The following is a 21367-nucleotide window of genomic DNA, read 5'->3' on the forward strand; positions in this document are numbered from 1 at the left end:
TCAGAACGCAACCAGGTGGAGAAAAATAATGCATTGATTTCATTGGGAAGAATATTTGTAGAAGAGGGTCTACGGCCAGGAGACACTCAAAATACGTCTCCCGGCCCCTTCTTCCCTGCTTTTGACCTTTCTCACTGCAGCTGCACTACAAAAGACAGAGGGAAGAGATCATCCATTTTAAAAATTCCACCTCCAATTTGTGCCCTGAATCCAACAGGATTTAAGTGTCATGAAAAGAAAAGAGAGCGAATCTGTGCCAGGGGAATGGCGTTAGCTCCCTAAGACAGGGTGGGGCACTTCATACCCAGGTACCCTCGGCCTCGAAGCGTGCCAAGGGCTGCCCTCCGAACAGCCGAGCCAAAGCAAACAATTAAAATGCATGCGCTTTCTTTTCCATGAAATGTAAATTACATGACATTTAGTTAAACGCAATCCGTACCATCTCAGAAGGATGGCCAATGTTTTCTGAGCTTGGAGACTAAGCAGGGATGGGGCTGGATGGGAGGCCACATGGAAATCCCAGTGCTGGAGGCTATAGGGGGAAGTTTAAAAATATGCTGGAAGAAGGGAAAGGCAGTCCGCTTCCGTCTTGTGCTAAGAAACTATTATGGATACATCTGTGTAGTCACCGGGAATTTCTCGATTTGTGTCTTGACTTCCTAGGCCAGTGTTCTCAACCTTAGCAACTTTAAGATATATGGACTTCGACTCCCAGAATTCCCCAGCCAGTAGGTGTGGGCTTCGACTCCCAGAATTCCCCAACCAGCAGCCATGGCCTTCGACTCCCAGAATTCCCCAGCCAGCAGGCGTGGACATCATCTTAAAGTTGCTGAGGCTGAGAAACACAGAGCCAGAGGTGTGATGGCAAAACAGATTGACGCCAAAGGCAGCTGGATCCTTTCCCGTTGTCCACGATCTGTCGGCGAGATTCCTACCCTGCTTTCCCCCCCCATCCTTAACGCAGCCAAGCAGCACTCCTTCTTTGCGCCCCACAACAGCCCTGTGAGGTTGGTTAGGCTGAGACCGAGAGAAAGAGGAAGGGGGGCCTCCAAACATCCGCGAGCTTCCCTGGCTGAGTCAGCCAGACCTGGGACTCTTCGACCTCGGCCCACTGAAGCAGAGCATGATGGAGCACGTGCAGAACGCCGGGCTCCGTTCCCCCGCGGGAGGGAGACCCGCTTCCCTCGCACCCCGCTTTCCTCTCTCGCCGGCCGGATCCCCCGTTGCGGCGAACAGCGCGAGTCATCGGGGCGGCGGCGCGCACGTGGGGGGGTCCCCGTCCTCCCCTCGAAGGGGGAGCAGCGGGTTAGACCTCAGCCAGTTGCCGGCTGCCGGGGCTGGGGGGGGCGCGGCTCCGCGGGGGGGCCCGAAAGCCCCTTGCTGGGCGCTGCCCGTGGTGCTATTGGCTCCCCTCCCGCTGGGTGGAGAAGGTGCCCTCCGAGGAAGCCTTTATGCCGCCCCGCCCCCTCCCCCCGACTCAGAGGCAGGGCTGGCTGGAGGGGGGCAGAGAAAAAGAGAGATGCGCCCCCAGAAGCCCGGAGAGGCGGCTTGGCTTTAATTCGGAGAGCCGAAAGGAGGCGGGAGGCAGCCGCGCCGCACCTGGGAAGCGCCGGGCGGCTCGCCAGGACCCGCGATGAACGAGACCACCATCCTGCGGTTCTTCATCGACGACTGGGATGCCAACTGCAGCCTCTTCGATGTCCTGCAAGAGAGCTTGGAGGGTAGGGGGCAAGGAAGGCACGGGGCTCGGGGGGCACGGTTCAGCTTGCACTGCTGAGGCTTTGCGCTCCAGAATCACTGGAATGATTTTTCCCCCCTCTCTTCCCTTTTTCCTTCCCCTTTCGGGCGCCAAGGTCCTTCCTGCAGTGCCACCACCGACCAGATTGGGACCTGCTGGCCCAAGAGTGGCGCCGGGGAGCTGGTGGAGAGGCCTTGCCCCGAGTTCGTCAACGGAGTCAAGTACAACACCACCCGTGAGTAGCAGCCGCGGACCCCCTCCCCGGACCCTCCTCTCTCTTTCCGAGGCTTTGCTCCTCACCCACCCCTGGGCTGGATCTTGGGGGAAGCTGCACAGCAGCCGCAGCAAAGGGGTCTTCTGCCCGCCTCCCCCAAATGGCTTTCCGGGGTCCCACCACGATGTGCGCTAATCTTCTTTTTCCCAGCCCCCTAGACGTGACTTCTAAGGAGTTGGGTTCCTTGCAAGTTTATGGGTGAACTCAAGTTTGGGGAAGGTTGAGAACGGGGTGCTGTTAACAGCAGGAATGTGCGTGGTCCAGAACCCCCTGTTTGCCCGGGAGTGAATGGGTGCATGCGTTATTTATAAGTAAACAGTGCTTGGATATCCTCTTCTGTAATATGTAGGTGCAAATAGTCTCTGTGTGTGTGTGTGCACACTCATGTGCGTGCAAAGCTAATCCTAGCCACCACCGGAATCTCTTTCTCAAGTCCGGATCAATGAAATGGCTAGGAAAATCCCTGTTATTCCGTATTGTGTCTCACCTAATTAATCTTCCTTCGTTCTGGGGTGGTACCATCTCCTTGCAAGCTTCGATCCAATGTCCTGTTTCCAGACACGCTTAGGGCATTCTTGAATTTCGGCTTTGCAGATGCCAGCTGCTCGTTTCCAAGCTCCTTAACTGTCCATTTCAATTTGGTATCACGCAAATGTGGAAATTAGTTTGGTCCATGGAAGAGAATAAACCCCACTGAATTTGGGTAAAATGGTCGCCCCCACAGAGACTGAGTGTTTAGTTGTGTATGTCCGAAAAGGGTGGGGAGAGATACTTCAGTTGGGGTTGAGGGCAAAGTTTTTCTGGGATGGTGGTATTTGTGGGTGAAACCCAACGTTTACCCCTTTCTGGACCCTTTGGGTGAAGTTGGAAAAAACACAAAGGCATTGCTTGCAGGAAGGAAGATTTGCCTTAATGATAGAAGAAAGGGGTGTTGCGATAAACAAAGGGGCATAATGGCCAGGATGTTTTCCACAATCAGTGCTCTGTGTTTAAAAATCAGGTTGCTCTGCGTCCCGTCCTTCTTTGAGCCATGCACACCAGCTTGGGAATCCTTTTTTCTCATTTCAGAGTTGCTGAGAAAAGAGTAAAAGAAGCTTCTCCTCCTGGGAAGCTGTTGCCTATTATTTAACACTGCGTTGAGTGCAGGATCTTTTTTATTACTATTATGAATTTTATTAAGTTTAAAGGGAAAGACAAACGCTACGAAAAAACAAAAAACTACAAAAAAGAGAAGGAAAACTAAAACGGGTTGAAAACACAAAAGAAAAAGAACATTTACAACATTAAAGGAAGATGTGATTTCTGACGTTAAACAGCAAGGATATACAAAAATTTTCCATAATAAATCTCTTACTCTATATTAAACCAAAATCACAGTGTTTCTATAAATCATTCCCCTTCAGCACATTATAAAAATCACTAAGTACAGTTACTCCCTCCCCTTACATTAAAATAAAGAAAAAAAAATTCATTTAAACCTCCTAAACAACTCCCCCCCCCAAATAGTTATTCCCTTCCTACTACTATTCTGTAAATTTCTGTCTACTATAATAAAAGTCAAACTAAAAAGCGCATTGAATGGAAGATCTGAGTGGGGTTCAGCAAATTCTGGGAGCGCCAAGGGCTGGAAATCAAAAAACCACATTACAAAGGATTTTGCATGGCTTCCCATCCTTGGTCCTGAATATGTGAGTCCTCCTGGAAATCACAGTATATTTGTTGTTTATGAGATCTCTGGCCCCTGGTCAGTGCACCAGAAATCTGAAATCTCTCCTGGGGGATGCATCCTACATTATCTCAATGAAGGAAACATCTTAGAAATTTGGTTGCCTGATACCTGACATTTTATATTTGGAAATACCTTGGAGTGGTCACATCTGACTTGTATCCATTGCAAATGCTAGATGCAGGATTGAGAGTGGCTGGCCAGTTTTTTCTCCAAGACTGAGAGCCACCTTTAAGAACATGAGGACATAAACTGTGCCCTGCTGGATGGGATCCCTGGCCCATCTAGTCGAGCCTTCTACCCAAGGAGGCCCACAGGTTTCCCAGCAGATGGCCCTCAGGGGCAGCCCCATCGCCATCAAGGCTAAGAGCCACTGATCCCCAGGACTTCCATGAGTGGGTCCAACCCATTTTGGAAGCCAACCGAGCTGGTCATCAGCACACAGTAGCGAATTCCAAAGTTTCTTTACACATTATGTAAAAAGGTATTTTCTTTTGTCCTGATTCTTCCAGGATACCGCTTCATTGGGTGACCTTCGGTTCTAATATGTTGGGAGGGGGAAAATAGCTTCTTTGTCCCCTTTATCCACACCATGCATTATTTGTGCACCTGAATCACGTCCCCACTCATTCGTCTCCTTTCCAGATGTCACAACCCTTCCTGACAACCTTTCCTAACCCAGGATCATCTTAGCTGGCCTCCTCTGAACCTTCTCGAGCTCCCCTTTATCCCTTCGGAGGTGCAGCCACCAGAACTGTTCACAGCATCCCAGATGCAGTTGCACAATTTAATTTCTATAAAGGCATTATGATATTGGCATTTCCTATTATCCTTAATACCCTGTTAGCCTTTTTTTTTTCTCCTTAACCCCTTCCTTTACATAATTCCACACCAGAGACATGAAACGATCCGGGGGCATGATCAGCCTTCTGCTTAAACTTGAGAGGTGGCCGCTCTGAATTTGAAGCCCACATCGCGGTCACAAGCATGAGCTAAACCTACAGAGAAAAAGTCCACTTTGGGTCATCTTCCTAGTGGTAAGAACAGGAGTGTGTGTGTGTGTGTTAAAGGACACTGAGGAGCAATTATTCAGGAGGAATTATTCTAAGTGACTTAAGGGAATAATTCAGCAATATGACTAGCATTGCCACCGGCTGACACAGGACTCCCCTAAAGGCCTAATTGAAAAAGAGGTTTTTACACCTGCAAGTGGGTATATATTAATTGTGCTGTTATATTGTGGCACCTGCTTCCACCTGTTTCTTAAAAAAATTATCACTGTCTGCCTGAGACTTTCGAAGCCAGCTGCAGGAGGTAAAATGCAACATAGGAAGGATTTCCAGCCTATGATCTGCATTTTGCTGAAACTAAGGAAGTACAGCTGGGCTGATTGTATCAAATTAATTTACTCTTTCTCCTTCTTGTTAGCATTTCTTTCCTGATTGATGGGGTTGATGTATCCCGGCATCTTAACAGATAGTACCCAATCATTGCTTCCAATATCTGTAGCTTGCTTCCATCTTAAGCTTGAGGGCGCCCCTTCAGTGCAGCTTTTGCAAAGGAACCTGGAAGCATCTTTTTCTTCACTGAAACCAATGAGGTTTTTTGCTGTGTCTCAGCTGGTGACTGGGACTAGTTTAAATTATGGAAAATTGACCCAAGCCAAGATAAGAAGCTGTGGTTTGACGTTGCCCTAGTTCAGTAAACCAAAATTGAAATACTAATGGGCAGCCTATTAATGCAAACTGCACAGGGCCCCCCAATGTCTGATTTTGCAATCTGCGGAGGGTCCTGAAAAACATTCCAGTTTCTTTCCACTTGGAGATGGGGAACACACCCAGCCTCGTAGCTGCTTCCCCAAATAATCCCCAACCCCTTTTAAAAAGCAAAGAAAAGCCCTAACCTTAAACCTGAGTCAGGAAAAAAAAATACTTATGTGATCTGGTTGGGTAAGATCGGTGACATCCAGGTTCTTAGCTGGAATGAAGAGCAAGAGAAAAGGAAGTAGCAAAAGAGAAATGATCACATTGTTATTAGAACTGTGGAAAACTTCCATAAATCTGTGTGTTTGTAAAGTTGTACCAAGTCCAGAATTTTTTAAAAAAAAAACACCGAAGGGCTTTTTTCAAGGAAAGAGTTGCTGAATATGCTAGACTAAGTTGGTGGTTTGTGAGCCAGTATGCTGCAGGGGTTGGCTGTCTTATGAACCCATAAAGTGGTTTGTTTGTTTGGAGAAAGCCTGTAATCTGAATGCAGGCATTAGGGTTTATTGTCTCAGCCAGAGGCAGTGCCTGGCTCACCTGGCTGGGAAGATAAGCAGAGCCAGACCTGGTTAGTAGCTGGATGGGAGATCACTAGAGAACCCCGGGGTTGTAGGCTAGATTGCATATGCAAGGAAGCACACTGGATGAAGCCAGTGGCAAGCCATGTTCATATCATGGCCAAGAAAATGTTAGGAATGCACCTCCTGGTTTTTGGAGTGTATCATTTCAGAACCAAGCGTTCGGGTGCTCCTCTGAGATAGCTGAGGCTAAATCCTTCCTCTGGAACTCTGTCGCAGCCTGTCAATGCTGCTCTTTCTTGTGGCAGTGAGTTCCGCAAGGGAACAAGGAACAGAGGGAAGCCGTTCTCCCTTGGGCCACTCCTGAGCTGCTTGCTAATTGGTTTCATGCAGGGGCCCTGATAAGGAATAAACTTGGACCCCAGAAGCGTCCTCGTTCCTACCAAGCTTTCCAAGTTTTCTCTCCTTCTAGCTGGGCACCATCAGGAATCCTCAGACCGTCTATGGCTGTCCGATATTTTCTTGAGAAAGAAAACCCTTCAAGTGGCAGGTTGTTCCATTGCTTGATAGCTCCCATTCCTCCTTATTTCGAGTTTGGATCTGTCTCCATACAGCTTCCACCGCTGGTTCTCGTCCTACCCTCGGGAGCTCCAGAGATCTGGAGAATAAACCCACAACTCTTCAAGGACCATTCTCATGTCTCCCTTCAGCCTTCTCCTCTTTAGGCTGAACACTCCCAGTTCCTCTAACCCAGAGTCTCTCAACCTTAGCAACTTTAAGATATGTGGACTTCAACTCCCAGGTGGCCAGGCGGTTGGACCAGATCAGTATTTCTCAATCTTGGCAGCTTTAAGATGTGTGGGTGTCAACTCCCAGAATTCCCCAGCCAGCCTTGCTTAAAAAGCCTTTCTTAGTGACCACATAGATGGATCTTTCCCAGGCTGAAAAGGGGACATTGCCATAACTTCTCCAAGATAAGAGCCTGTTTAAATTAAAATGGCTTTGCTTGACATTGGGAGGCAGCTAGAGACAATGTAATGCAGATGGGCACCGCTGTTGAGAAGCTGCTGTCTGCTAAGCCATCCCTCAGATGTTTTATTTTATTTAGCAAATGGCGATAGACCAAAGGAGGAAAAAAAAACAAGGAAATGTAAAGCAATGCAAGAGATGCAAACCACAGCAAGCAGCATTATTTAGTGCACAGCAAAAACCAACATCGTGTAAATAAGTCATAATTCAGCAGTGAATAAAAATATTGTGGAAGGTATCAAGGTTCAGGGCACAAATCGCTGGGAGAGCCCAAAAGAAGGACATCAACAGAGGTGAAAGAAAGAGATGGAATTGCAGAAAGTCAAATTTAGATAGGCAGGGGAGCAAATCTCTCTAGGGCAGTATTTCTCAACCTTAGCAACTTTAAGATGTGTGGACTTCAACTCCCAGAATTCCTCAGCCAGCATGCTGGCTGGGGAATTCTGGGAGTTGAAGTCCACACATCTTAAAGTTGCTAAGGTTAAGAAACACTGCTCTAGGGAAAATATGAACAACATGAAGGGACATTTTATCATGCTTGGTGGACATGTAAAAAAGCTTTAAAATGGGTTTAAATACATAGGGTGATGCAGAGGATTTTAAAGATTAATATTCAACTGAAGCCAGAACCTTTCCTTTTAGGATTGATGGATAAAGTTAGAAAAGAGGCATGGAAGATTATTTCAACCTATGATTACTGCAGTGACATTATGGTGTGCAACAAGATGGAAAGATTCGGAGGAATGGTTGGTGAAATTGACAGAACTTGGTGAGAGGGACAAATTGACTTCTTTGATTAGAGAAAGAAATGATTGGCATTCATCAATGACCGGAAACCTCTTACGGACGTTTTGCGTGAGAAAGAAAATGACTTTGTGATTTATGGTTTGGATGGTTAGAAAGAATAGGTTGTAGAAAGAAGGGAATTATGATGAAATTGGAGAGAGCAGTTTGATTAGAATTGTATTAGAATTAGATAGAGAGAAATAGAATTTGAATTAGAGCTGCTGAGAGGGATATCAAAAACCATGTCTTCATATATGCTTTCTGCTTTTTCTTTTCTTTTTCTTTTCTATATCTTCTTTTCTCTGTGTTTATTTTCCTTTTCCTTTCTTTCCCTTTTTTCACACTTCCTTTGCTATATATTTTTCTTTGACTGTATTTCTTATTATCTGTGTAAAATCATTATGATATGCATGTGTGTGTCTGTATATATACATATATATATATACATATACTCTATATACAAGGGACGCGGTGGTGCTGCGGGTTAAACCGCTGAGCTGCTGAGCCTGCCGATCGGAAGGTCAGCGGTTCGAATCCGGTGACGGGGTGAGCTCCCGTTGCTAGTCCCAGCTCCTGCCGACCTAGCAGTTCGAAAACATGCAAATGTGAGCAGATTAATAGGCACCGCTTTGGCGGGCAGGTAATGGCATTTCGTTTAGTCATGCCGGCCACATGACCACGGAGGAAGTGTCTTCGGACAAACGCCGGCTCTTCGGCTTCGAAACGGAGATGAGCACCGCCCCCTAGAGTTGGACACGACTGGACTTAATGTCAAGGGAAACCTTTACCTTTACTACTGTATATACAATATAAATATATATTTATATAGCCGCCCATCTCATTTGTGAGATGTATAAGTTTGAAAAATAAATAAATAAAATCTCTTAATAAAAAGTATTAGAAAAACAAATGTAGCTGGGTGTGGAGCAAATCCACCAGTTACCACAGCTAAGAACCTTTGCAACCTTCTTAGGAATCTGATAGCTCCTTCCAGACTAATAGATTTCATTCAAAGGCATCAGCATTTGTGGGCTGCAACTCCTTTCATCAGGGGAACAGAGCATCTAGACCAATGTTTCTCAACCTTAGCAACTTTAAGATGTGTGGACTTCAACTCCCAGAATTCCCCAGTCAGCCATGCTGGCTGGGGAATTCTGGGAGTTGAAGTCCACACATCTTAAAGTTGCTAAGGTTGAAAAACACTGGGCTAGGCTGCATAACCTACGTATCTTCTCCTTCCTTCCTCCCCTTCCTTCCTCCGCACCTCTCCCCAATTCAAACCCTACATCAGTCTAGCCACACTGCGCATCTGATGAAGGGAGCTACAAGCTTACATCCTGTAAGAAAAGTTAGTTGGAAAAGGTGATACTGGGTCTCCTCCTGACTTTGTGCCACACTCTCTTCCTACAATGTCTGCAACCTTCTTACATGTTTGAAGACGTCACCCTTGCAGCAGCTGATCTAAAATCAAGGATTGTGTTGGGTTGGAAGCTTTGTCAGAAACGGTCTGACGAGATCAGCGTGTCGGGTGTAATGCAGGTGACAGTCTAGTCTCGTCCCATGGGTGTCACAGACCCAACCTTGTTAAGATTGGTAAGGAACTTGGTAAGAAACATTGTGAGGTCCACCAGTGGAAACCATTTAGGGCAGGACCTCAAATTGTGCTGTTGTGAATTCTATGTGGAATAGGATAGAATGTCTGCTAATGAGAACAGGAGAACAACTGAGGTTGTGGAAATGAAGATACGAATTTTTAAAATCAATCTTCTGGGACATCCAAGACTGTCCCTCAGATATGGATGAGAGAAAGAAGGTCCTCTCCAGAAGATGACTGATTCAGACAGGACATCCCCACTTCCCCAAATTTCCACCCCATCAGAACCAGCCAGGAGCTGGGATCACATATATAATCCAGGGTTTTTCATGCTTTATCTTGAAAATAAAGATTTTCCCTTCCCACAACACGCTGTTCATCCTGGAGATGCATCTTGGAAAAATGCATCAGGGTTTTGCTGGATCAGATATCTGGGCTTGCCATTTGGGCAAGCTTTAGAACCGTTTTCAAGGGCTGCCTCGCATCATGTCCCTTCCTGTTTCCTAGCCTTGAAATGATAAAATCAAGAATTACGGTTGCTAGGTTTTGCTTAGAGCTTTGGTGAATTCCTTTTAGGTTATCAGCCTGAGAAAGAGGGTTTCCCCCCATCTCATTTTAGGAGGACGAATGCATAGGTAATCCTTAATGAACACAGAAGTCAAATTCCTGGCCCAAAAATGTTTTTGCTTTTACACTGGCTGTAACACTGCAACCCCCCCCCAAATAGCTTTTAGGATATTATTTTAAAAATGGAGCTTTTTCAAAGAGCGTTCAGTAATATCAGCTGCACCTTAAGATTTTTCTCTCCTTCAGTGCTGCTTTTGCACTTCAGATTCTTCATGGCTTGAATTTAGTTGTGGTTGGGCTTTTCACTCCTTTAAGTGGGGGCGGTTACATCTACAAGGCAGAAGGAACCTGGGAGCCCTTTTTCCCACTCAAAAATTTGATTAAAAGGCAGAGGCTTGGGTGAAATGCAACTCCCTTTGTCGGAGGCAAGTGATGCAAAAATTAAATCTAACTGCTTTGGGCATCTGACGAAGGGAGCTGCATTTCACCAAAGCTTCTGCCTTTAAATAAGATTTAATTGTCCCAGACTCCTTCCCATTTGGGGCCACCATAGATTAACACAGCTCTCCTCTTGCAATATTTACATCTACAAGGAGCAAATTTCTAATTTATGGAACTTGCTTGCTGCCTGCTGGCTACTTACCTGATCTAGTGGGCATCATAGGACCAACTCCCAGTTCATTGTTGCATGCTCTAAAACAGTGCTTCTCAGCCTCAGCAGCTTTAAGAAGGGTGGACTTCAACTCCCAGAATTCAGCACGGCTGGCTGGGGAATTCTGGGAGCTGAAGTCCACACATCTTAAAGCAGCTGAGGTTGAGAAGCACTGTTCTGTAGTGGGGAAGGCATCTCACATTTGTTCACATCAGGTCTCAGAATTTCTCCTGCAAGGTTTTTTTTGTTCCATAGGCCCTGCATTTGCCCAAGCAGACTCAGAGCATATCCTGGCCCCCAATCTACCTCCTATCTTTAATGTCAGAAACTGCCCAGCGTCACATCAGACTGTGTGTCTGTCCAGTGCAAGGAAGGGCAACCTTCTGCTGGGCAGGATGGCCCTTAATGGATGGGGAAGAGATTGTAAGAGCTGCAGGGGTTAAACCTGGTGGATGCTTATTGTGCAAACCGGGGGGGGGGGGGGGGGACAGCAGAGATTTTATGTATGTATTTATTTTTTTGCCAGATTTATATGGCTGCTCATCTTACCCAAAGTGACTCTGGGCAGCTTACAATAAAAGCAGCAATTAAAACATTCTACTTAACCAGTTAAAACAATAAACATAGATAAAAGAAAACCACAAGAGGGAAGATATTACATATAATGCAGCCAGCGGGTGGGCTGTCTATTACCAGGGGATGCCCAGGCTTGCTGAAAAAGCCATGATTAGTCCATTTCTTCCCTGTTTGGGGAGGGTGGGGGAGCTTTTTGTATTTAACTACCTATATTTTTATTTAAACTATTGTTGAAATGTATTTCTGTACTGAGTTTGTATTTTGCTTTTTAATTTTGTGTTAACTACCTGTAAAATCATTTCGGAAACTACCATGAAGCATGCTCAATTTGCTTTTAACTTTGGCCCTTAAATTGTTGGGAAGTGAAATGTGGTATTACAGACAAGTGGGATGGTCCAAAGGCTGCAGGCTATCGACTCTGATCTAGCACGTATTCCCTACTCTAAGGATATTGTTAGCAAAATTCAGGCCGTTTTCTGGTCCTTTTAAATGAACACTGGTAGGATTCAAACTCGTGCGCTGTGTTTGGTGAAGAACACACTTTGAAAAACCCTGTGGCAGAGGATGGTTTGCCCAGAGGCCACCGATGTTGATAGGAAAATGAAAACGATACGAGTTCGAATCCTACCAACTAGAACTTGATAAGGGTTCCGTGACAAATTAAGGAGGAAGGGGGGGGAAAAAACCTTGAACTCAGCCAATTTTCTATCCTCTCCCTCTTGATCAGGGGTTCCACAATTCTTTTTTTAAACTCAGAGGTTCTGTAGCCTGAAAAAGTTTAAAGCCCACTGATTTGGGGGTCAGATTTCATGTTGGTTTTGTGCATCTGAAGCTGCACTGGCTGGATCTCGCTTCCATTGTGTGTGAGGTCAAGCTTCTGTTTACTTTTTGTTTTACGGTGCTTAATTTAGCATTTACACTGTGTACACAATCTGCTCTGAGTGCAACAGATTGGAGCTGGTGTAAAAGAAGAAAGCGGGGTGGGGGGGATGAGGGGCTGCTGGCAATTTCATCCATTCTTGGGAGAAACAGCGAGCAGAGGAGGGTGAAGCAGAGGGATTCACGATTGTAGAATTGTTTGGCTTGGCCGGGAAGAAGGGCCGTTGGGTGCAAAGCATGTGGCACCAAAAAACAACAGTGGAATTTATGCCCTGGGTGTCTCGCTGCCCTAACAGCTTTCGAGGGTGAGGGAAGGAATGATCAACAGCCAGCGAACAACTGCTTGTCTCATCGGGTTTAAATTCGGACCCATGTGGGCTTAATATAGAACCAGACTTGGCTGATTTTCATCAGCGCCGTTTAGCTTCTTCGAGCTTGCTTGGATGAGCAAGGACCCCAGAAAAATTTTGAGGATTTCTGATGGAGCGGTATCTTGGAATTTCTCATTTATTTAAGAGTGAATTGATAGTGTGGCTTTGTCAGGGAGAAAACCAATTTATGCGGTTGCTGAGAGCCGACACTGACTTGATGGCACATAATCCGTCTATCAAAGCAGGATAACAGGTAGTCCTCAACTTATGACCACGACTGGGGCCGGAATTCCCATTGTAAGTCACTGCGGTCATAAGTGACCGGACATGATTTTACAACAATTTTTACAGTGGTCATTAAGCGAATCCAGCTTCCCCAACGGGTGCTTTTTGCCAGAAAATGGCCAAAAGCATCACAAAACACAATTGCGTGACCGCAGGATGCTGCGACCGGTTGTAAATGCGAGGTGGTTGCCATGCACCTGAAATGTGATCATGTGACTGTAGAGGGGTGGTGCAACATTTTGCAACGCTTGTAAGTGCTTTACAGGCCATAAAGTGCCCATTCCAGGGCCGTCGTAACTTCGAACCATTGTTAAACGAATGGTCATAAGTCGAGGACTACCTGTACTAAGTTTGGGCTGTGATAATGCAGATGTCCAGCAGGTGGCACCCAAGAATGAGCATTTTTGTATCTGTTTGCTGTCCCCTCATGCTCATCTGCATCTTTGCAACCCTGATCTGACAGCCCTAATTCATAGCCCACTACAGAACCTCAAGACAGTTTACATAAAAAGACTGAACAGGTATGTTCAGCCTCTCCAAAGCCTTAGACACCTGTTTGGCATCTTAAATCCCCCCCAGGTTGATTCCCTCCTTATGGCCTTTACCTCTGCTTGGACAGCCATTACGGATAGTTGATTACCATTATTATTTGGATTATTTTAATTTTTATTGTGAGAGCCAGGGTGGTGCAGTGGTTACAGGTGGGAGATTAGAAACCAGGAGACCCTGAGTTCTAGTTCTTCCTTAGGCACAAAACCAGCTGGGGGACTTTGGGCCAGTCCATCTCCCTCAGCCCTAGGAAGAAGGCAGCCAGGGCAAGCCACTTTCAAAAATCTTGCCAGGAAAACTGCAGGGATTGTCCAGGCAATTGCTAGAGGTTGAGACTGATGGGGGAAGCTTAAAAATGTCAGTGAATAACTAACAAAAATAAAACCTGAGTACACATCACAGTAAAGGTGGCCGGCGGGTTTGACTTTTTCCTCTCCTGCCTTAGAAGAAGAAAAATGCAACACTTGATTGCAGGATACCCCAAGTCTTTCCAAAATGAAAGGAAATTAAAATTAAAGGCAGAGAGAAAGAAAAGTTTCTTTTTGCAGCTAAGAAGCCAGGAGAGAATACAGGCAGTCCTCACTTAACTATTACAATTGAGACCGGAATTTCGGTTGCTAAGCAAAGCAGTCATTAAGTGAATCTGACCTGATTGCACAACCATTTTTGTAGCCATCATTAAGCGGATCACCGTGGGGTTAAGTGAACCATGTGATCGTTAAGCGAATCATGCAGTCCCCCGTTGATTTTGCTCACCAGAAGCCGGATGGGAAGGTCGAAAATGGCAATCACGTGACCACGGGATGCTGCGATGGACATAAATGCAAACCAGTTTGCCAAGCATCCAAATCATGATCACGTGACCCTGGGGATGCTGCAATGGTTGTAAGTGTGAGTACTGGTTGTAAGTTGTTTTTTTCAGCACCATCCTAAGTCCAAACCGTCACTAAACAAATGGTTGTTAAGTGAGGACTGCCTATATGCTTCATTGTAGAAAAGATGAACCATGGTAAAGAGAAGGGGGGTACCCCAAATTGTGGCAGGGCACAGAAGACCCCATGAATCAGGAACAGGTGAGAAATATTGGTATATTGTTTTCTGCTACAGATTAAGGTTACTATGGTAACTAATTATTTTTGCGAGTGAAGAGGTTGAATTTAATTGTCCTCTTTTTAGGTGTTAATAGTTACATAGCCTGAAGCGAGGGCAGTTTGCTTGTTACTTAGTTCCTTCTCTTTAGGCTTGCAGAGAGTATGCAGCTGAGAGAGATCTCTCCTCTCAGCAAAAAGCCTGTAAATATGTTTTTGTGCTTTCTGTAAATAAATTTATTTTTATTGAAATGCCTGATGTGTGACTTTTCTGATCTCTCCTGGGCCAAAAGCTTTCTAGCACTCTGCCAACAAGAAAAACAAGATCCAAGGAAAAATTCGGGGCTGCATCACTGCAGGGTGCAGAACAGAGCTAGAAAACTAAATAACAGCAAGTACAGTGTTTCTCAACCTTGGGCACTTTAAGATGTGTGGACTTCAACTCCCAGAATTCCCAAGCTGCCTGGAGAATTCTGGGAGTTGAAGGTCACCCATCTTAAAGTGCCCAAGGTTGAGAAACACTGATTTAGAAAAAAGTGGGGCTCAGGGGTCTGAACACAGAGAGAGGGCTTGTTAATCTCCTTCAGGAACCAGATCCCAAGGCTAGCAACATTTCTTTCCAGCCAAAATAATGGACCAATTAAAACGAACATGGTGCAGAGGGAGAAAAAGACTGTTTTATTCAATCCCAGCAACTAGAACGAAAGCAATTAGCCACGCCAACAACCAGAAAGATCCAATTGCAATGCCAACCACAGCTTGATACGGAGATTTGGTATTTTTGTCCTCCCTAGAGCTGAGGAAAAGAGAGGAGCTTTTTTTTATTATTATTATTTCTTGGCAATTTCCCAGAAGTTGGGAGAGAAGGGGAGGGTGGCCTAAAGCTGCTGGGGTAAATTAAGAGCAAGGATGAAATTTAAACTGGAGTTTCCCCTTCCACTGTATGTCTCTTGGCCAGTGTTTCTCAACCTTAGCCATTTTAAGATGTGTGGACTTCAACTCCCAGAATACCCCAGCCAGCATGGCTGGCTGGGGAATTCTGGGAGTTGAAGTCCATGCATCTTCAAGCTGCCAAGGTTGAGAAACACCGGTTTAGACCCTGGGCACAAGCTATTGCTTCTTCCCTGACAATCTGCTTTGTGAAGAGGGAATTGAAAATAAACAAACATCAGGGTAAAAAAAAAAAAAAACGGAAGGAAAGGCGGGCAGAAAGAGCTGGTAGATGGATCTCTGTCCTACTTTGGGCTCTGACTCCTGCTGTAGTCCTCTCTACTCCTCTCTACTCCTGCTGTAGTCCCTCCTACCACAAGTAGGCGGGGCCTCCTGCAGGTTACTTCCTCAAACCCTCCTCTTCTCCTGTATTAAGAGAGTCACATTTTCTTAAATTACAAATTGCGCCAGTGAATTTGTCTTCATAATTTGCCTGGCAGACGGGTGACAGGACCCCTGTCCCCTTGCATGAGTTCCCTGCCTTTTACAAAGTAAGTTTTCAGAAAAAGAAATAGGATATTGATGTTTATTGGGTTGGAAAATCACTGGGGGCAATTTTCAGTTGGGTTTGGACCCAGCGCATCCCCAGTTAGCTCCCGTCTCAGATCAGAGCTTGCGTGCCCGCCATTCGGTTCCGCAAGCAGAAATGTGGCTTGATCTTTATTTAGGAAACAGCAGCAAAAAATTAAAACAGTTAATGGTCAGAAACAAGACCAAGGGCAGGCAAAAGGCAGGGAGAGATAGAGATGAGAACCACAGGCAAGAATTTACATTATCGATATTTCCCTATATCAAAGAGGTACCCAGCTTTGCAGAGTCATTGTATTATTTTATTTTATTTTATTTTATTTTATTTTATTTTATTTTATTTTATTTTATTTTATTTTATTTTATTTTATTTTATTTTATTTTATTTTATATATATAATAGCATATATATTATATATTATACCTATTCAACTTGTACGCAGAACACATCATGCGACGTGCTGGGCTTGAGGAATCCAAGGCTGGAGTTAAAATCGCTGGAAGAAACATTAACAGTCTCAGATATGCAGATGATACCACTTTGATGGCTGAAAGCAAAGAGGAACTGAGGAGCCTTATGATGAAGGTGAAAGAAGAAAGTGTAAAAGCTGGCTTGCAGCTAAACCTCAAAAAAACCAAGATTATGGCAACCAGCTTGATTGATAACTGGCAAATAGAGGGAGAAAATGTAGAGGCAGTGAAAGACTTTGTATTTCTAGGTGTGAAGATTACTGCAGATGCTGACTGCAGTCAGGAAATCAGAAGACGCTTAATCCTTGGGAGAAGAGCAATGACAAATCTCGATAAAATAGTTAAGAGCAGAGACATCACACTGACAACAAAGGCCCGCATAGTTAAAGCAATGGTGTTCCCTGTAGTAACATATGGCTGCGAGAGCTGGACCATAAGGAAGTCTGAGCGAAGGAAGATCGATGCTTTTGAACTGTGGTGTTGGAGGAAAATCCTGAGAGTGCCTTGGACTGCAAGAAGATCCAACCAGTCCATCCTCCAGGAAATCAAGCCAAACTGCTCACTGGAGGGAACCATATTAAAGGCAAAACTGAAATACTTTTGCCACATCATGAGAAGACAGGACACCCTGGAGAAGGTTCTGATGCTGGGGAGAGTGGAGGGCAAAAGGAAGAGGGGCCGACCAAGGGCAAGGTGGACGGATGATATTCTAGAGGGGACGGACTCGTCCCTGGGGGAGCTGGGGGTGTGGACGACCAACAGGCAGCTCTGGCGTGGGCTGGTCCATGAAGCCACGAAGAGTCGGAAGCGACTAAACAAATAAACAACAAATGTAAGAGTCTCCATATAATCCAGGTATGGAGAGTTGCAAAGCGGTGGCCTTTGGTTATTCCAGCTTCAACCTTTTTATGTACGTAATGGCAGCAGAACGAAGATGGTAAGTGGGACACCAGGTGATCCCTCTCTCTTCTGCACCATGAAGGAAACAATTGGGTGTACAGGAATAATGAATCCAACATACTTGAAATTTCATTCATGCCAAATCCTCACTGAGGTTGCCACTTTGGGTGAAGTGCAGGAAGGGTCAAAAAGGTCAAGGTGGTGGTGGGGAGTGCCCAATCGAAGCTGTGCCCCATTGTAATGGGCAGAGGAAGGGTCAAAAAAGTCAAGATAGTGGTGGGGAGCACTGAATCAAAGTTGTGCCCCATTGACACTGTCAGCTCTAATCCATCTCCCTTGAGTTTAGAATTGATTATTCTTTTCCAGGAGAAAAAAAACTGCCACGGCAGTCATCACGTCTTCCATGTGCCTTTGGGTGGTGAAGTTAGTCCATCACATACACAGCGATTATGCCAGGCTGACCTGTGTCCAGCTAACATTTTGCCTCGAGGCGAATGTCGTGCATACTTAGTAAGATTAAAAAGGTTGACATAAAACACATCTGAAAAGCAACTACTGGGGGTATCACCGCCCAAAGGAGATGAAAGCAAAGCATCATTCCAGCCACACTATTTTGTGCCAAATAAATTGAATTCAGTGTGTTTTGTTTTGCTCTTAGATTTTTATTTAGATTCCTTCCTGCCTTCCTTCCGCCCACCCGCCCACCCACCCACCCACCTGAATTACAAGTGGTCGTTTGGGGCAGAAAAGCAAATCTTTTTCTAGAAGAACAGGAAAAACACACCCCATCCTTTTCCTCCTGAAGCTATTTTCAGATGAGCTGAGCACAAGAGTTCTTCTAATGAGGAGCCCCGTCTTTTTTGCAAGTTGGCGGCCCCAGGGTTATGCCGCGGGAATCAGCATCTTTTAAGTCCGGGGCCTCCGAGCCTGAATGGCGATGGCTCAGTCGTCCACGTTCTAATGGTTTTTCCCACCCCTTGGCTGTGAAGTTGGAAGGCTGCTTTTTGACAGCATGTGCCTTTGGGTGTTAGAAAAGATGGATGGTCCTGCTGTAACGAAATGTGCAGGTCTGTCTCCCTTACCAAGTTTGTAGGACAGGTGGCTCTTCCATTTTGTGCCGTGCCTCTGAGTGATGCTAGCCCAGGGCATTTTGGGAAATTCCTTTACACACTGGTCAAACATGCTGACTCTAAAGGAGATTGTGGTTGTTCTGTAATCCCTGCTGGGTGTTTCAATAAATCAGAGGCATACAGGTAGTCCTTGCTTAACAACCATTAGTTTAGTGATGGTTCAGACTTACGACGGTGCTGAAAAACCGACGTACAGCCGGTACTCTCCCTTACAACAGTTGCAGCGTCCCCATGGTCACATGATCACAATTTGGATCCTTAGCAACTAGTTTGCATTTATGACCATCGCAGCATCCCGTGGTCATGGGATCGCCATTTTTGGCCACCCCAGCTGGCTTCTGGCAAGCAAAATCAATGGGGAACCAAGTGATTCACTTAACCCCATGGTGATTCACTTAACGACTGCCACAAAAAGGTTGTAAAATCAGGTTGGATTCACTTAATGACTGCTTTGCTTAGCAACTGAAATGCCGGTTCCCATTGTGGTCGTTAAGCGAGGACTACCTGTAATTCATCCCTCCAACCCATAAACTGTATCGATACATGCCCATTGATAGATCTAGCCACAGGTGAATCGATCCTAGAGGCCCTGAGTCTCCGGAGCCTCCCACAGTTGAGGATTAGGCGTTATTCTCCTTTCTTCTAGGAAAGGTGACCCTCCTATTTAGTTTTGAATTTTGGGCTCCCTCAGTACCTTTTTGTTGATCAACACTTGCATTTTGATTTAATTGCCTTTCAGTAACAGTGTACCAGGTGTGAGCAAAGAGCTGACAGGTTACTGTTGTTCTCTGATGCATCCTTTGTATGAATTGGTTCATTAAAGAGGCATTGAAAGCTGCAAGTAGGGGCTGTGTTTGGTTGCTGTTCCTTTTTAATTGTTCATTTCTTTGGGATAAGGGCAAAGGGCCTCTTAATTAGAAATAGAGCAAAGAACAACTTCAAGGCTTGCAGTGTTTTTTGACAACGAGGGGATCTTGGGGAGAACATGAGTGCAATGCTTTTGTTTTTGTTTCGTTGTTGTTGTTGTTGTTGTTATGGTAGCAGTTAAGGTGTTACACAGTGTGATGGATGCACTGTAGGAAGACCTAAAGGGCCAGGTTGAGGACAGATCATCCTGGAGAAGGTCATCTCTATGGTCGCTAAGTTGCTTGGTGGCAGATAATCAAGTCAATCAATCAATCAGTGCAAAGACCCAATTCCCTTGAGAAGTCCATAAAGCTGGGAAAGGTAGAAGGAAAGAGAAGAAGAGGATGACCAGCAGCAAGGTGGATGGACTCAGCTAGAGTGGTGATGAGTGCATCATTGGAAGATCTGAAGGACCAAGTTGGAGACAGACCCTTTTGAAGAATGCCCATGTGGTCACTAAGAGTTGATACCAGTTTGATGGCACTTGATGGATGGATGGATGGATGGAAAGATCCAGCTCCTTTGAGAAGTCCATAATGCTGAGAAAGGTGGAAGGAAGGAGAAGAAGAGGACCACCAGCAGGCTGGGATCAGATCATCCTGGAGAAAATCCATCTATATGGTTGCCAGGAGTCACCGACTTGGTAGCACATAATCAGAGAGATTGAGACAGTTTTGGTCCTTGCTGGTGAGAAAGTGTTTGAAGTGGGAAATAAATAAGGTTGGTTTTCAGCTAACCTGGTGAGGATCAAAGTCAAGTTGAAGTCCACTTCATGCAAGTTCAGAGGATATGCAATCCAGAGATATTAGAAGAGGCACTGCTGCTGAGGAAGTCCACATATCTAGGGATTGTAGGAAGGGCATCTCAAGGGGGCCACAGACATTGAGAGCAGGCTGCCCAGCTGGGGTGACCATGAGGGAAGGCTCACAAAATCAGTAGTGGTCATGACCATGTGATTGAAACCCACCCTTTTATGCACATCATTTGACACATACAAGTGTGTGGGGCTTTGTGCAGTCATGGTCATCTTGACCTTTTTGATCCCCCTCCTGCTTAGCCATCCCCAGCCTGATTTTCATCCTTCTCATTTTTCTCAACTTCACCTCTAACTTATTTTCTACAACTTCAACAAGCAGGTCGAGGATGTTTTGCATATAGGTAGTCCTCACTTAACGATCACTGTAGGGACTGGAAAACTGGTTGTTAAGCAGTGCAGTCATTAGGTGACTCACCATGTGACCACACCCTATTTTACAACCATGTTTACAACGGTTGTTAAGCAAAGCCAGCTTCCCCAATGGAAGTTTTTTGCCAGAAACTGGCAAAAAAGATTGCAAGTCGCAATCACATGACCACAGGACGCTGCAATTGGTCATAAACGCGAGCTGGCTGCCAGGTGCCCTAATTGCAATCACGTGACTGTGGGGGTGGTGCAACATTTTGCGACAGTCCGAAGTGTGAGTACAGGTCGTAAAGCACTTTTCCGGAGGCCGTCGTAACTTCAGATCGTTGTTAAACAAATGGTCGTTAAGCGAGGACTACCTGTAGAGTCTTCATAGGCCCTTTTCCCCTGACAGGTTTCTGTCTTGGTTTTGATAGGTGGCCCCTGAAAGCAAGATGCTGAAGTAATGGTGTTTACTTTGCTCTAAATCTCCATTTGTTTCTCTTGATCGATCTTACATTGAAGTGGTTCAGTGACTCACTGCAAAGCCAGGAAGTTGCATCTCCAATGTTTTAATTATGATTGGTGCAGAACCTAGCTCATTTCCTTACAGTGAAGTTTCATTTAAAAAAAAGAAAAGAATGAGAAGTAGAAATCCTGGGGAATGCAATCTGAAATGTGCTAATGAATGCCTTTCATTCGGTTGATTGATGAGACCTCTCAAGTCCTTGAATCTTGGAAAAGCTTGAATTAGTCCGTTTGACAAGAAAGTAAAAGATCAGTCTCTTCTTGAATTCTGCAGTCCCTTTCCCCTATTGAATTAGGGTTTTAAAATTTAGACTGCTGTTCTGGAGGGAAAAGTGTGTGACTTCTTAACATGGACCTG

The 21367-nt window shown here is 45.3% G+C and overlaps 1 protein-coding gene across 3 annotated transcripts in view; it reads left to right on the top strand.

The window, feature by feature from the left end:
- The first annotated feature begins 1598 nt into the window (after nucleotides 1-1598).
- The window catches only part of CRHR2 (corticotropin releasing hormone receptor 2), an 81698-nt gene continuing 61929 nt past the window's right edge, over nucleotides 1599-21367 (top strand). For 2 of the 3 annotated variants that reach the window (XM_063303324.1, XM_063303322.1), the window contains exons 1-2: nucleotides 1599-1721; nucleotides 1854-1973. In XM_063303324.1, coding sequence (XP_063159394.1) covers nucleotides 1634-1721; nucleotides 1854-1973 — 208 coding nt within the window. In that variant the 5' untranslated portion in view covers nucleotides 1599-1633. Of the gene's footprint in view, nucleotides 1722-1815; nucleotides 1974-21367 lie in introns of all 3 variants that reach the window. The other variant, XM_063303321.1, reaches the window with a different exon arrangement.

The sequence above is a fragment of the Candoia aspera genome, chromosome 4, assembly GCF_035149785.1.
Source record: "Candoia aspera isolate rCanAsp1 chromosome 4, rCanAsp1.hap2, whole genome shotgun sequence".
NCBI classification, from domain to species: Eukaryota; Metazoa; Chordata; class Lepidosauria; order Squamata; family Boidae; genus Candoia; species Candoia aspera.